Raw genomic sequence first — 17044 nt, forward strand, 5'->3', positions numbered from 1 at the left:
CCCCAGCTTATATACTGAGCGGGACGTCAGATGCTATGGAACACCCCTTTGGGCAGTTTGGGTCAGCTGCCCCAGCTGTGTCCCCTCCCAGCTTCCCCTGCACCTGGCAGAGCTGAGAGCTGAGAAGTCCTTGGGTAGACCAAGCATTATCCAGCAACAACCAAAACGTCAGTGTGTTATGAACATTCTTCTAGTATTAAATCCAAAACACAGCACTATACCAGGTACTAGGAAGAAAATTAATTTTGTCCCAGTCAAAACTAGGATAGCTTTCAAAGATAATTGAATGGTGTTGCAATTACAACAGCCAGCTTCCTCAGCACTTGTGGGTGTATCACATCAGTCTTATCAACTTAAGTTTATTTTGTTTGAATATTCCCTAACCAGATCCTCTTCCACTGAAGGTAAGTCGTCTTTTGGTGAGACTTTCCCTTATGTCTCAGGGGCCTGGGATTCCTGAAGACCAGTCTTACTAGTAAAGATGGAGGCAAATAAATCATGCAGCTCCTCGACTTTTCCGTGCCTTTTGTCTCTATGGCCATTGCTCCATTTGAGCAGTGGTCCCATACTTTCCCTAGTCTTCGTTTGGATATGTCTGTATTTGTGGAATCCTTTTTTTGTTGCCCTCAACATTCCTTGCCAGATTCAACTGAGCTGGGCTATTTCTCTTCTAACCCCATCCCTGAATGATTGTACAGTATCTCTATATTCCTCCTAGGTCACTTGCCCCTGCTTTCACCTCTCCCAGACTTTATTTTTATGTCGATGTAATCAGGAGCTCCTTGTTTATCCTCGTATGTGTCTTGCTGCCTGCCTTTGCTTGACTCCCTGCTTCTTGGGATAGACTGTTCTTGAACTTTGAGGTGATCCTCGAATATTCAATCAGCTCTCTTGGACCCCTTTTCTCTCCAGGGCCGTGTCCCAATAGATTCTTCTAGGCAGATCCCAATAGCGTCTAGGGCTGTGGTCCAGTTTTGTGCCCTGCTCATTCCTCTTATGCTCCTGAACTTATCTTAATCATCCTCCTTACCGTCTCATAGTTACTGTAGTCCAGGCTGTGCCCCAACCTTCACATCCTTCCTTGCCTGTAAGTCCAGCAAGTAACTTGCCTGTAAGTTCATCAGAGCACCTCCCCCGTTTGGCTCATCAGTCACCTGAGTTGGGAAGTTTTTGTTAATGTGTTACAGAAGCCTCCTAGATTTCGTGTGCCCTGCTGTTGTCCTTACGGATATCACAGTGGTTCAAGTCCCCCATGAGGACCAGAACTACCGAATGTGTGGCTTCTGCCAGTTGTCTGAAGAGTGCTTCATCTATATCTTCCTGATCAGGTGGCCTATGTCAGACACTTGTATTGGTGTGCTCAGTAATCCTAGTAATCCTAACCCATAAGCTCTTGAGTGGCTCATCACCTGTCCCCAGCCAGAACTCCATGCATTCTGGGTACTCTCTTGCTAAAAAGGGCAACTCCCTATCACTGGCCCTTCCTAAAGGGCCTGGCAGCATCCATCATAGCGCTCCAGTCATGTGAGCTAGCCCACTATGTCTCTGTGATCCCAGTGAGGTTGTAGCCATATAACTGCACACAGACTTCCGGTTCCTCCTGGTTTTCCCCATCCTGTGTTCATTACTGTAGCAGCATTTCAGAGAGGTGCTCAAAAAGGCCATGAGAAATTTCTCCATGAGGCTGCTGTTTCATGGGCACTTTCTTATTTTGATTCCTGTGCTTGAGGTGATGCCGCTTCAGCCCTGTTTTGCTGATTGCTATGTCCCTTTGGTTCACAACATCTCAGGGCCCTTTGCTTGCCTACCCCATCTACTGCTCCTTCACTTGATGTAAAGTCTCTCCCTCCCATGTCACTCCTAGTTTAAAGTTGCTTTTGCTGAGTTGGCAAGCCTGTTGGCAAAGATACTTTTGCTGGATTTAGTCAGGGGATCCTGTCTTTTCCAAACCACTGTCAATCCTCAAAGAGGGTCACATGGTAATAAAACTTAGCTCTGTTGTGGATACCTGCTGTGCAACCAATTGTTGGCCCATGGAATACATCCAGTCTTCTTCATGCCCTTCCCCTTCCTCAGTAGGATTAAGGAGGAAAATTACTTGGGCCCTCATGCCTTTAACCATCACCCCCAGAGCCATGTCACATGATACTTTCTAGGTCACCCCTGGCAGTTGCTAAGCTTGTATGGAGTTATTTATATGGGGGGATGACTTGCTCATCTGAAACTTTTTTAAAAATTACAAATTCAGCATGGTGTCCTACTGTCAGCTTAACAGCCATCAGATAAGTACAAGATCTGGCTTGGATGTGGGGAGGAACTTGTGACGTGAACAAGGATCAGCTGGAGGCCCAGAGGGAAGGAGGTGAGCAGGGCTGCTCCTGACAGCAGTAGCAAAGCATTAGATTAATTTTGCTCATTTGTCTACTCTCAGCCTGAGTGTGCTTCAGGTGATACTCTTTGAACTTGTATAGTTGCTGCAATTCTTTTGTGAATACATGCTTTTTCTTTTTTTTTTTATTTACACTAATAATAGTTGATAGTGCCTGTTGATATCAACTGTTAGTGATGAAAAGCAGGATATTGAGAATTGTAGGAACCTTAATATTAAATAACTTTCAAATTCATGTATGCAACTTGCTTTATTTTTTAATTGAAACGTATAAGGTACTTAGAGATCACACTAATTTCTCAATCGTGTGTTAGTAAAGTCATTGCAGTGTTCTTGGCTAGTACCTCAGAGACTTGGTATAAGCAGCAGACTAAATGTTCATTCTGACTATGATTAGTCGCTGTAACCTCTTGAATACCACATATTTCAGCTGCAGAATGTCAGCTATAAGTTATGGATAAATCAACAATCCTGGAATCTGTCCTATGAAGAATATTTAAGAGGGTAAATGATTCTTGAAGACTTAATAAAGCTGCTTTATACAAATAATTTCAGAGGAAACTTACTAGTTACGCACGTTTAAGAGGGGTGTGTGTGTATATATGCATATCTAATGTGTTTGTATACTGTAGAATGTTTCTAATTTTATAAACAGTAAATTCTAAGGTTGAACAGAAGCCCTAGAACCTGCTTTATAATCTAAAAAGTCTGTGTGGAAAATCCTAGGAAAATCATAGCTCTAAAACAATTACTCTGTTTAGAAAATGCTTTTGGAGATCTATGTCAAATCCATAATTCTCTCAAAATGATTGCATTTAGTCACAGGAAACATTTATTCATTGACTTTTGCTGTTAACAGAGGTAAAGAGTTTACGTTTCCTAGAAGGATGTATGACTTTTAAGCTGCATGTATAAGAGGAAACATTTAAAATGTTTCAAGTTTCCAGTGGTACAAACTTCAGAATATTGTAGGCTAAACTTCTGAGACTTAAATCATCAAATTGAAGTTGGTAGTGAAGTTGGTAGTGACAAGTGGTCAGTGGTTTAATGAGCTGCTATTAAGGTGATACATTTACATTTTCTCACTTCCAGTAGTAGAAAAAAAACAAAGGTATATTGGTTTGACTTCAGTATTAGGCAAAATCTCAGTCTGACTACTTTTGAACAGCACTTTAATGATTTCCACATTGAATTGCTTTTGTATAACGTTGCTTTATTAGTACAGATTCTGATATTTTTCAGCTTAGGAAGATGAGTTTTCACTGTTTCTCAGCTAAGTTTCTTTCTGAAGCCACCAAGGATTCTTGATTAATGGAGTAGTACTTCTCTCATGATTAATAAGGAATAAGGGATTTCTCTGATGTTGAATAAAATTCTTGTCTATATTTTAATTTATGAATTTGTCTATTGGAAATGCTATTACTACTTTGCTAAAGCAAAAATTAAGTGTTTGATATTGTCAGTTAATGTTATCCCTCAAAATTTATGCACTTCAGGAGTTTTCAGACAGACAAACCCAACAAAACTCCATTAAATAAGAACAACCTTTAAGGTTTTCAGAAAGGGTCTATGCAGAACATAAGGGAAGAAACAGGTGTTGTGATTAAGTGCTTGAAATGCCATCAGTGTTCCTGAAATTACACCATTGAAATTGTTTTGCAGTTCTATCTTATATATTCATTGGTGTGAAGGATTGAAGTATTTTAACTGTTACACTAGACACTGAGTGATTCAATTTTGCCTCTGCCAAATAAACAACATGGATTGCACTTTCAAATGTCCTTCCTATCAAATGGTTGATATTTGCAACAGGTTTTATAAAAGATGTGGTGAATTACTTGCAGCACCTCCTTCGATGGGAGAACTTGATTTCTAAAAAAATGGGAAAGTCTGAAAAAGGCATGAGGGAGGGCAAGTGGAAAGGACCCAGCTACTTTACCTTCCTTTTGGTTTCTTTTCTACACTTACCCTAAGCTAAATTTTTATTGTATGTTTTAATCACAAGGGCAAGTAACATGATCTATCACTGACCTATTACGCTACTATTTTTTTTAAGTAGTAGTTACTAAGAAGAATCACAGTGGGGATGAACAGTGTTTTGCACTGTACTTTACATTTGTTGCTTTTTCAGACACTGAATATCTCTGACCTTTGTTATCTTTATCTAAGTGTAAGAATTAAGTTTTAGTCTAATTTTGTTTTGTTTCACCTTCCTATGTTAGAAAACAGTTCTTAAAGGATTGAGGATGGAGCTTAGTGAACAGACAATTTGTTTGGGTCCTCCATGCATATAGAATAATTCCTGAGACACAACGGGGTATTTTAATGGAGGCGAATAGACATTTTGAATTACAAGTATTTCATGTTGTGTTTGCTAGAGAGGGGCTTATCTCTGAAATCAGGAGAGATACTTCTATCAACTTCAGAAGGTGTTAGTCTTACTGGTATAGCGCTCTTTTTGAATGCATGCAAAATATTGCTTGTTTGAATTGTTACCCTTGCATATAAAATGCAAACTTCATAATCAGCTTCTGATCTCAGAAGTCTTCAAAATGGACTTTGAATTTAGATTGGTGAACATGTCTTAAGTCATGTCTTGAGGTTGCTGAATAATAGGCAAGGTTTGAAGTAACTGTCTCAGCCGAATATTTTTAATTTGATTTTTTTAAGTCTTGGTAACACTAAGTGGGCCTTTTTTGTTTGTTTTTTCTTTCCCTGAAGACAGAAAATGTGAATGCAAAGTGTGGAAAACATTACCATTGTATTATTTTCACAACAATGTGTATTTGTAGGAATTTTTGTTGTGTTGCTTAAGTAGACTGGAAAGAGTAGAATAGGTTATTTTTAAACTGCAATTGTTATGACTGCTTGTAATATGTAGAGGCATTTACGAAGCAGAATAATTTGGGGTTTTGGGAGTATTAAAACATTTCTTTAAACTGAAATTGTAATAGTTACATGTTTAGAAACTTTGGGTTGAAATAAAGTATCTAATTTTTTTTTACTCTTAATGTATTCTGAGTGTTATTCCCTGAAAAAAATCTAGGTTTTTTATTCAGTAAGCTTTTATGAAGTTGGAATACTTAAGTGTTTTTCCTCATAGTAAACACTCATGTAAATTAAAATGAATCTTATTTTTGTTAGGATTATTTATGAGTGCAATTTTAATTTACTAACAACTTTAGGTTTAAAACTATATAAATAACATTGCTTTGTTTCTTTTGTGTTTCTTTTGCTTTCCTTAGGTCGAGATTTGATATGCATACAGTCCATGGATGGGATGCTCATGTTGTTTGAACAGGAAAGCTATGCTTTTGGCCGTTTTTTACCTGGTTTTCTTCTACCTGGTCCCTTGACTTACAGCTCTCGGACAGATTCTTTCATTACAGTGTCTTCTTGTCGACAGGTTGAGAGTTACAAGTATGTGTTCATGTTCAGTAATTATAGCATATTTTGGTGCTTTCATTTAGTATGTAAACAAATTAAAAGTAACCATGCCTGATTTTTATGCCTTTACTAATATTGTATCCTAAAGCAGGTGATAGGTAGTTGCAGGAAAGAAGAAAAATAAGATGTTTTATGTTGTTGAGTGATTACTATCTTTGTACAGTCATACACACATAATGTGTGCCCTGAGGACTTTATGGTCCTATTTTATTTGTATAAATGTGTGAAGTTTACTAGCTTATCAAGGCACATCATGTTGTCCTGCAAGTGCCAGGTTTTTTCCTGCTTCAGTTCAGTCTAATCTGTGCTTTTGGTGTTGTCTGTGGTATACTGCTTGATCAACATGTTCCTTCCAGTTGTTTCAACAGGATTTTTATTTTGATGCAAATAGGTGTTAGTCTGATGAATCTGTTCAGTTTTCAGGAGAGATCTGAGACAGGGCTTTGGCTTTTGTCAGCATAGGATCCCTTCAAAGGAATGAGGGCTGGTGGGGAGAGATGGAATCCACCTGACAAAGTGGCAGAGGAGGCTTGTTAACCTCCTTGACTGCCAGACTGAGTGATAGGTGCTAAATCCAGCATGTAAGTGATGGTGTACAGCATAAGGGTCAAGTGCACAAAAGGGGATGCTTTCATAATGCCTTAGAGGAAGTGAGATGAGTGAGGGTCCATATTAAGTGCATACTTACAAACACCTACAGCCTTGGCAGCAAAGAGGAGGAACTGGAAGTTTTGTGTGCAGTTAAGGATGTGACAGAGTAGCATGCCATGACTAAGGTGCTGTAATTGATGACTCCAGGCTCTTCAGGAAGAAAAGACACACAAGGTGGGGATTTGTGTTCACCATGGAGGAGTACCTTGAATATATGGGGCTCTCTTACAGAACCACCATGTTGAGAGTTTGTCAAGCATCCATCTGTTTAGAATCAGATGGATGCTTGAAGAAGGGAATGTTGTGGTGGATGTCTGCTATGAAGCCTTTTTTAAACAAGAAGTTTCCCAGTTGCAGGCTCTTGTTCTCATGGAGGACTAATGTCTGCTGGGAGGGCAACATAATGGACTTCAGCAATATGGAAGGTTTCTGAGGTGCATTAGGGAAAACTTTTTTGCTGCAGGTGCTAGACAGCCTGGCTAGGGAAGATGTTTTGCTGAATCCACCACTCAGAAGAAAGAAATGTTTGGAGAAGTAATAGTCAGCATCTGCCATTGACTATTGCAGGCATTGGCTGCAGTGACCATGAGATGACATAGATTAAGATCCTGAGAGAAGTGAGAAAGATAAGCAGTAGACTAAACACTGTAGATTTCAAGAGAACAGACTTGGACTTTTTCAAGGAGCTGGTAGGCAGGAACCTGTCAGAGGCTGCCCTGAAGGGCAGAAGGGATCAGGTGAATCTTTGTGGATAACCTTCTCAAAGACCATTTCAATGTTCAAGAAAATAAGAAGTAGCAGAAGGCAGCTTGACTGGGCAGGTAGCTCCTGACTGAGTTCAAATGGAAAAAAGGACATATATGAGATGGAACTTAAAATGAACTGCTGCGGAGGAATATAAAACCTCATGTGGGCATGCAGGGGATGGGACTGAGAAGATACAATCTTGGTTAAAACTTCTATTGGCAGAGAGTCTGAAGACCAAGGACGTCCACAGATACCTTAGATGTAAAAAGGTAGATCCAGGAAATTGACCCAGTACTGAACAGATTGGGCAGCTTTAATAACGGTGTGAAAAGACCAAGGAACTTAATGCTTGCTTTGCTTCATCATTTCTCCATTAAAACTGACAGGGCCTGCTCTTAAGCTTTTTCAGTCTCTGTGCCTAGCAGTAAATTGGGGTGGTTGTGGTGTTTGGGGCAGAGCTACTATCCATGATAAAAAAACTCAAACCAAACAAAAACCAAAACCCAAGCAACTAAAAAATGGATTAAAAGTGGCAGAGCTGTCAGGCTTACAGAATAGTAGTTGTCCACAGTTCTAACTAGCAGCCAGTTCTTTAACACCTTCATCTTGGATAATAGGACAGAATGCATGTCCTGAAATTCAAGGGTGATGCCAAATTGTTGGAAGTGCCTAATATAAAGAGGGTAGGGCTACCATTCAGAGGAATCTCATCAAGCTGGAGGAATGGGCTGACAAGTGCCTTAAGGATTTTTTCAGCGGTAATCATATCAAAGAAAGTAAGAATGCCACTTTTTGTAGATTATGCCTTGGGAATCTGATCTGGGGAATGTTAATCTAACACAATGCGTTGTCAAACTACCCTGCTCTGCCACCTGAATTTCTCAAGCAGTACTCTTTTCATCATGCTACTTAAGCTTGATCAGATGGTTTTTAGATTCTGGATGTTGCATGAATAGATTATAGACACCACATATTGTTTTCTTAATACAGGAGAAGATATGTGTTGCAAATAAAAGTAATTTAATAGAAAATTAATATTTTTCCTAAGAAATTAGAAGTTATTAATAATGGCAAGGAATAAAGAAGTATTTTTTTCTTGAAAACACACGAGATAGTAATTTTAATTATGTTTAGATTCTTTCCTCACTGTGTCACTGATTCACAATGTGCTGTCTTTATTGTAGGAAGGTGTAGTTTTAAAGGAATTCTTCACTTGGATTCTGGTTATTGGACTTCAGTGCCAAGTGTTAAGACACTGTGGTACTAATCTCTAGTCTGTGTCTGAACTATTAGGACATTAGAATAGAGTAAAGTAATCCTTCTAAAGTGGAGGATATAGACATGGTAAGGAGAGAAGAGGTTATTTTTATGGTGGCATTAAACATTTTATTATAGTAAATGAAAAATGTAGCAGTTCTAGCTAGTGTTCTTAGCAGAACAAGTTGTCAGATTTCAAATTGTCTGTCTTCCTATAGCTCATACAGACCAATGCCTTCATTTGAAAGCAATAGTTCCTGTGTTGATTCTGAATTGTTCCAAGATCTAAAAGTAAAATGCCTCTTATTTCAGTGATTGTATTCTTGATGTGATAGCTGAATGGAAAGTTTGTGTTGGTCATCTATGGCTTTATTTTTTTTTTTTTTGTGATGAAACACTTGTATGCAGGTAATTGGTACTTAAACATCAATCCATATTGCTGTTCAATGGGAGTTTGATTTGAAAACTATGTATTAGTCCCTGATTAGTTAATAGAATGGTAATGCACTAGCCAAGACTACCAATAAAATATGGTGAAAAGAGAAAATTTTATTAGGTCAGAATCTGCAACTTCTCTTATAAATGTGTTACATTGAAATAGGGAAGTGAATTTGTTCATATAGAGGACACTTAAAGACATGATAGTTGTACTAAAAGCTTATTTAGTATTTTTAAGTAGGTCATAGCATTCACCTTAATTAAATTTCTTAATCCACACACAGTTTACTTCTGTAAGTAAAATCATTTTAGAAACTAAAATCCTTCAGTAGTGAGCACCACAATACATGCATCTGAAATGGGGTGTTGTCATTTTAAATCTATAACTCTGACAATACACAAAAATATGTACTTTTATTTGTTAGACTTGTGTTGGAACATTCAGAATTGTGTTGTTTTGAGCTTATGAGCTGATGGCACTTCATGACTTCCAGAATTGAATGCTATCTTTTGATCAGTTTTTTGTTGTTTGAATTTTTTTCTGTTGTTGTTTATTTCACTTTTGTAGGTTTATTTCACTTTGTAGTTTCCATACATTGGAAACAGGGTAGTTCAGTCAGTGAGGACACCAGCACAAATTCAGGAAAGAAATAGTTACAGAAGAGTCAGTGAGGACACAGTTTGAGCATTGAGGATTGCATAGGTGTAAATGAGGACAGATAGATGTGTGGAGCTTTTATGGCAGATGACATCTTTTGTTCTAATGTCTTCATTGCTAGTTTTTCTTAGTATAGTGGGTTGGCAGTTACAAAATAATTAAAACCCTGAAACCCACCAACGTCCCATCTTGTGCTAGATGTGCCACCTACTGGTGCCAATTTACTGTTATTTTGTGGACTGGAACCACTTAGTTTACTTAATGGATTTGCTTAAGAGTGTAACTATTAGATACAGCAGATTGTATTTCAGGATAGTCTAGGAAGCTTTTTTAAAGCTTAATAAAAGCAAAAAAGTTTATTTTTTTATTAGAATCCTAATTTCACAATTTGAAAATATGTTAGTTTCTTGCTTCTTTCTTCTTTGTAGTTTAGATTTCTATCCTCTAATATATTTAGCTGTTGAATTTATTTTAACACCAGATAAAATTTGAATAGAAATCTTTGTTTTAAATTCTGCCTCTACTTAGCTGTTATCCTACAGTGATATTTATTTTAACATCTTTGATGATGATAGATGTGTTGTAGTAGGCTTTTTAACAATCCTTTTAGACTGTGCTTTTACTGTGTATGTATATTCATAATATGATAATTATATTTTTTTTTACTTCATGTAGGGGTATTACTTACAAAGATATATTTAATTTTTTACTTTTTTTTAAAACTTTCTGTAACAGATACCAAGTGCTGGCATTTGCGACAGATGCTGATGAAAGACAAGAAACAGAAAAGCAAAAACTTAGTTCTGGAAAAAGACTTGCGGTAAAACCTGTTTATTTTACATAACTTGTATGGTACACTGCATACATGTTAAAAAGACCAATGCTAAGTAACGAATGTGATAGATGTGTTGTAGTAGGCTTTTTAACAATCCTTTTAGACTGTGCTTTTACTGTGTATGTATATTCATAATATGATAATTATATTTTTTTTTACTTCATGTAGGGGTATTACTTACAAAGATATATTTAATTTTTTACTTGCTGGCATTTGCGACAGATGCTGATGAAAGACAAGAAACAGAAAAGCAAAAACTTAGTTCTGGAAAAAGACTTGCGGTAAAACCTGTTTATTTTACATAACTTGTATGGTACACTGCATACATGTTAAAAAGACCAATGCTAAGTAACGAATGGAAACATTGTCTGCTGACAAAGGACCTAATCCAATTGCCATTAAAGGCAATGGAAAGACTCCAGTAGATTTCTATTAAGATTTCTTTGGGCCTCAGTTTAAGGTTGGGCCTTAAAACTCTGTTGTTGTAAGAGGAAAAAAAACCCCAGTGTACTGGAAATAACTATTTCTAAGGCAGTCTTTGTGATACAAAACCTAAACTGTAGTAAAATAGATAAATAGGTACACCTGAAACACTGCTTATGTTTTTAATTTAAGTCTATTTGTGACTTTGTATTGGACTTAATAAATTAACTTCCTTCTACTTAGGGAATCCTTTGTACTTAGAGAAAACTCAGCAGTGAAAAATGTTTCCATAATTAGTCAGTATCCTGGACTCTGTCAAAAACCTGTGGATTCATTGGTCTTCAGGAGGTCCCTGTGACTAAGTTGTTTAATATTTGAGCTGCCTCCTATTAAGAGGAAGAGAATTTCATTCTTTGGGGTCCTGCAGTAGACTTTCTTGTCTGCTAAATATAATGTGTAAAATGGTAGATTCAGTGTATTTCAGGTATGACAATAAAATATTGGGAGAGCGTCTTCCTTCCAGTGGCTAATTGTAGAATTTTTTCAAGCTGGAAGTTAGTCAGAATCCTACATTTTGAATTAGGAGAAGAGATAATTTTTAAATAAGAAACTTGAAAGCTTCATCAGATATGCTTCAAATTGAAAACATTTTTTTAATCTAAAATGAGAAGCATACAGGGGGACAAATGTAATAGCTTGGGTTTTTTTTCTTTTGACTTTTAAGATGGCATTTCCAGCTTCATATATCAGATATGCCAGTTTTACTAACACATTCTATGTTCAAGGAAGATGATTGATGCTGTTCGTATAGGAAGTGCTGACAGTTAAACTTCGATATTTTTTGACTTCAGAAATTCTGAATTTCTGTTTAACCAGCTTGGCAGCAGTCAAAAGCAATTTTTGCATGTGTGAATTAGTTGAAATTTCTCAGGAGCTGAAATAACAAGCCAATGAAATGACTCAATGAGCAGTAGTATTGTTTAAGGATGTAAGGATATAGGCAAGGCGGGATTTGTAAATACTTGCTTATTATATCAATATATGTAGTTGGAAAAATAGACAAGCTATCATATACACAAACATTCTTTGGATTGAAGAGTGTACATTAGTGTCTGCAAGCATGAATATTGTCTTACACACCTAAAACTTTGTCTATTTTTCCATTTACATGTATTGGTAGAATAAGCTATCACCTTTTGCTCTCTAACCTTGCCCTTAATATCTAAAGACATGTACAGAGGCAGATTTAAGTGATTCTAATACTCTGTTCTTGGATTTAATAGTTCAAGTATAAAGCATTTTCATTTTGAATGGGATGTGTTTTTTTAAAATTTAAAATATATTTAAGTGAACTGCATAGCCGTCAATACATGACTATTTCAAGAAGTGGATCATGTTTCTGCTGCTTTACTTACAATAAGGAATCTCACCAACTGCCTTCAAAATAAGAGGATAACTAATATTTTCTCATCCAAAAAAAGACCTTGATTTTGCTTTTCTATCTATGTTAATGATATTCATGTAACTTGATGAGTTCTAAGCCTTCTCTATAAGTTTTGTCTTTAATATGCAGCTGTCAACTGATCTCTGGAGCATGTTTTTTCTTTTGAAGGTTGATTGGGTTTTAAACATCGGAGAGCAAGCACTGGATATATGCGTTGTCTCCTTTAATCAGGCAGTTTCTTCTGTTTTTGTGCTTGGTGAGAGAAACTTCTTTTGCCTTAAGGATAACGGGCAAATACGATTCATGAAAAAACTTGATTACAGTCCGAGTTGCTTCATTCCTTATTGTTCAGGTTTGTAAAAGGAAAATTCAACGTAACTTTAGCTTGGTTACTTTTACAGCTAAGATTTCTTTTTTTTCCCCACTGAATAAATATATTTTTCTGCATAAGGTGCTGATTTGTAGGAGCTCTCTTTTTGGATGAAACGGGTTTATTTTCAAATGTCATTTAGTGTGAAGTGTTGTAATTTTTAGAATCTAAATAGGAATTTTCCCATCACCAAATTGAGGTACTTGTCTAGTGTTTGAATAGGTTTGTTCAGGCTACCAAAGCAACAAACATGGAAGAATTGAGAGATTTTGGAAGAGTAAACTAGTGTTTGAGGACCTTCTGTCATTTACTGATAGTTTAAAAAAATCAAATAAAGTTTACTGTTATGAGATGAAGCTAGCTTATTACATTGTATGGAAGCAACTTGGTTGGATGCTGCTATAGAACTACAGATTCTTAATACCTATGCTATATTAATGTTTCAAAAACTATCTGATAAATTTTTGACACCATATCTTATTTTAGACTTAAAATATAATTTTAGACTTTATAAATATGATCTCAACAATCTTCACATTTTATATTTTCTGATTTGTATAATACTATAAATAAAACCTATAATTGCATACACCTTTAATCTGTATTCACAGGTCAATTTAACTGATGTGTGTATTGTCATATCTATCCTGGCATGCTATCATGGCAGTTATGAGTCTTTGTTAGTCAAGTTTTAAATTACCAAACATGGCTGGCTAGAACCTTGGAAAGTTGTGGCATGTGTTGTGTGGTATGCAATTAAAATCTGTATCTATAATCGATCATATATATCCTTGGTTATCATCAATGTAACTTTCATAGCTTTTGACACTTTAATTATACGATATTAATTTATAACAAATAATGGCTGAAAAGGAAAAGAAAATATAGTGTAATGATATAAGCCTTGAAGAAAAGTACTGGCTTTTGAAAATCTTTCATCCTAAAACTGGTTTTATATCTTTAACAGTGAAAGAAGGAACAATAAACACTCTAGTTGGAAACCATAGTAAAATGTTGAATGTTTATCAAGATGTTACACTGAAATGGGCCACTCAGCTTCCCCACATTCCTGTAGCAGTAAAAGTAGCGAATTTACAGTAAGTAACTTGTTAAAGTTTACTTTTTTCAGATTCATTTCCAGTTGTGAAATTTGCTTGTAGATCCTAACACACTTCTGAGGTATGTAATAAATAAGGTGACTTGTAAAAGGAAAATTCCAAGTGTTTTTTCTTCGTTTTGCAAAATATTAATGCTGTTAATTCTAGAGGAATACTAGAATTGCTGTACTATGCTTTAGATAATCTGTGTTTCTTGAGCAACAATAGAACCTGGGGTCTCATAACTCCAGTGGAGTAGCTTCTTTAAAAGAATGAAAAGTGAGGCTTTGCAATCTGGTAAGATCCTTCCCTGAGACAGGAAAATAGGGAATCTCACTGACAATCTGTTCTTCATTAAGCATTTAAGAGCATATGAATTGCAGAGATGATTTGTTGGAACAGATTATTCAACTCCAGTGTTAAGATGTGGAAATTATGGAACTGTTTAGATTGCTGAGAACTGTACTGCAACAGACCAAAACTTTTTGTAAAATACACATAAACTGGTTGGGCAGGAAATCGAGTGTAGAGAAATTACAACATATTGATAACTTTTCCTGAGTCTGTCGCTGAAATAAGCAAACTACAGAAAAGTTCAGCTAGTGTTTTTACATCAAGCTTATGCCTGTACTATGTGCCACCAGAGCTGCGGTAGGTGCTGGCTGCCCAGTGCCTGTGACTGTATGGGATGCAGTAGGAGTGTCCTTGTCAGGTAGATTACTTCTGATCCCCAGCAGGCTTGTGGTTGCTGTGCCAACATACACTGGATTGTTGAATACTTGATCATAAATAGTGTGTTTTATCTCATAACAGATGAAAATGCAACATCTGACTAACTAGCTTTAGTGACTTCTGCAGAATAACCTGAAGGTTGTTTCTTTTTTATTTGGTACTACTAGTTGCCTAATGATTTTTTAATAATTTATAATTTAAAATTTTTTTAGACTCTGTAGAGAGTTGTGCTGGCTTTCATCCAACAGGTCTTACAAGTAAAATATAATGAATAGTCTCAGTGGGACAGTTAGTATAAACCAAAAGTTAATTATGCAGGATATGACAGTACAGCTTTTGAAGTTTGGAAAAAAAAAACTGTCAGAAAAAAAATGAAAAAGGCATTGATTTTTACAACAGCAGATTGTACTAATATTTTTATATACAATTATTTGTTTGGAAACTTGTAATATTGAACCATCTGTTTCAATAAGGCCTCTAAGACGTTTATGTAGATTCTGCCTGTTCCAGTGACCTTTAACACTCAGTAGTTTGATCTGAGTGAGAATTTTGAGAGCCTACTAATTTATCCCAGATAATCCTGCTAGTTGGATTCAGAATTCCCACAGACCTACTAATGCTAGGGTTTGGTTTGGGGTTTTGTTCTGCAGAGGTTGGAGAGACAGCAATCTAGTTATACAAACCTCCTTATGCAGGTACTGATAAATGAAGAAATGTCTGTGTGTCTACACCCAATGGCCTGAAAGGCAGGGGGAAGTCTAGGGCATACATGTTTCAGAGCTACGCTTCTGACTTTCTGTTTAAAAATATGCCGTATGCTTTTACTTCTTTCCAACATTAAAAATAAAGATGAGCTAAACAGCAAAAACTGTAGTAAAGCTTATAGAGGTAGTAATTTGGCTTAAACAAAAGAATATGTTTTGTTTTGGGTTTTTTTGAATCATTTGAAAGGGAATTCTTTGACTCAATGTGATACTGATTTTCTAATACTCCACTCAAGAGAGACCTCAGTCTCAGTTGGGGCCTCTGGGCACTACTGTAACATAAATAATATTAAGTACTTTAGTAAGCATAGAGTTGTTAAGCCTACACTGCTGAGAGATTGAAGTGCCTTAAATATGACATATGTCAGTTAATTACTTTCACATCCTTTCCACTTTCATTGCAACAATACTTACGATGTAAATGGAGCGTTCTGAAAGCAGTTGTTTCTACAGATCATGTATGTTCATCTGTATTTTCTTGTTGGCATAATGTCTATTGCTTCTAATGCGTGTCTCTGGCTTGCTGGATAAGAAAAGCATTATTAGAAGCTATTTTATGTAAATCCCCTTTGGGGCATGGGTTGTGATTGCCCCATAAAGGCAGTCATATAGTTTATCCTGTAATCTTGACAGTCTACTTCTAAGATCAACTGTTTAAGTGCTTTGGAGAATTCCAGCTAAGTAATTTGTGTTTCTAGTGTGTGCCCCTCCTTATTCTTTACGAATTGATTTTTCCTCTTACAATATTGTGAAATGCAGTATTTCCCTATTGGAATACCAGTATGCAAATAATGGTATTAACATACTACAACATTTGGGATTAAGTTCCAGCATAAACTGCCTGATTTACATCATGTTTTCAGAAACATGCAAGGAAAAATAGAATCAAAGATAAGTAGTTACTTACAACATTTTTGTTGGGGTGTCTCTGCACTCCACAAGTGATGTATTTTTAAGCTGTTGAACTACACTATTTTGCCTTTTGTTAAAACTTCAGTGTTCTCTGTCAGGAAATTGGAAATTTCCTATAAAAGCTTGTGAACAGAAACTTGAACTGCAAGCAAATTTTGAGAGTTTATCTTATTCTGAGTTTTACCTGAAGATCGCTATACCTATGATCACTGAACTGGAAGTTCAGTTCTAATCTTTGTTACAGAAGTTTGTTCTGTATTTTGTTAGAAGTTTATATTCTGCTTCTGTTAATATATAGTAGTTACTAACTGTTTAATATGTTTTAATGTCAAAGAGACTCCTACATGCTTAGCACTGCCTGGATTGCTTCAGAGGTATAACCACTTACATTGACTATTTGAATTAATTTAAACTGCTTAGGACTTTGTTTCAGCACAAATTCACTTCCCATTGATAAGCCTGCTTGGACAGTTACATTTCTGCATGCCCTGTGTTGTCATCCTTAAAGTTATGACTGTGCAAAAGCATTACCACTGAAGTTGAAACTCTTGAAGAAAACTGTTTAGGTATTCTGCCTGAGTTGATTAAAAAGCCCTGAACATCTCAGCCCCTGCTGCCCCACCCAACAAAAAAACCTCTTCTAGAGTGGTTTGAAGAGAAACCATCCATATGCTGCAGTTAGAACTGCTGAAAACTGGAAAGTTACACAAAGGAATGATAAGAATTCCTACTCCTTTCAAATTTTCAGTGTTGAAATGGTAATTGTGAGCAGCAGGGATGCTTGGTATCCACCACAATTATATAAACATCTTAGCATTGACTTAAAAGTCCATTTCCTTTTTTCTTGCCCTTTAGTTTCCTTTTTTCTGTTTCACCAGAG

General features: G+C 36.3%; 1 protein-coding gene across 1 annotated transcript in view; it reads left to right on the plus strand.

Annotated features, from left to right (window-relative positions):
* The window catches only part of BBS9 (Bardet-Biedl syndrome 9), a 241649-nt gene that overhangs the window by 33686 nt on the left and 190919 nt on the right, over positions 1–17044 (plus strand). Inside the window, exons 6-9 of the mRNA XM_035890841.1 lie at positions 5635–5809; positions 10323–10407; positions 12458–12641; positions 13627–13756. Coding sequence (XP_035746734.1) covers positions 5635–5809; positions 10323–10407; positions 12458–12641; positions 13627–13756 — 574 coding nt within the window. The remainder of the gene's footprint in view (positions 1–5634; positions 5810–10322; positions 10408–12457; positions 12642–13626; positions 13757–17044) is intronic.

This window comes from Egretta garzetta, unplaced genomic scaffold (assembly GCF_000687185.1).
Source record: "Egretta garzetta isolate BGI_Z169 unplaced genomic scaffold, ASM68718v1 scaffold713, whole genome shotgun sequence".
Lineage (NCBI taxonomy): Eukaryota > Metazoa > Chordata > Aves > Pelecaniformes > Ardeidae > Egretta > Egretta garzetta.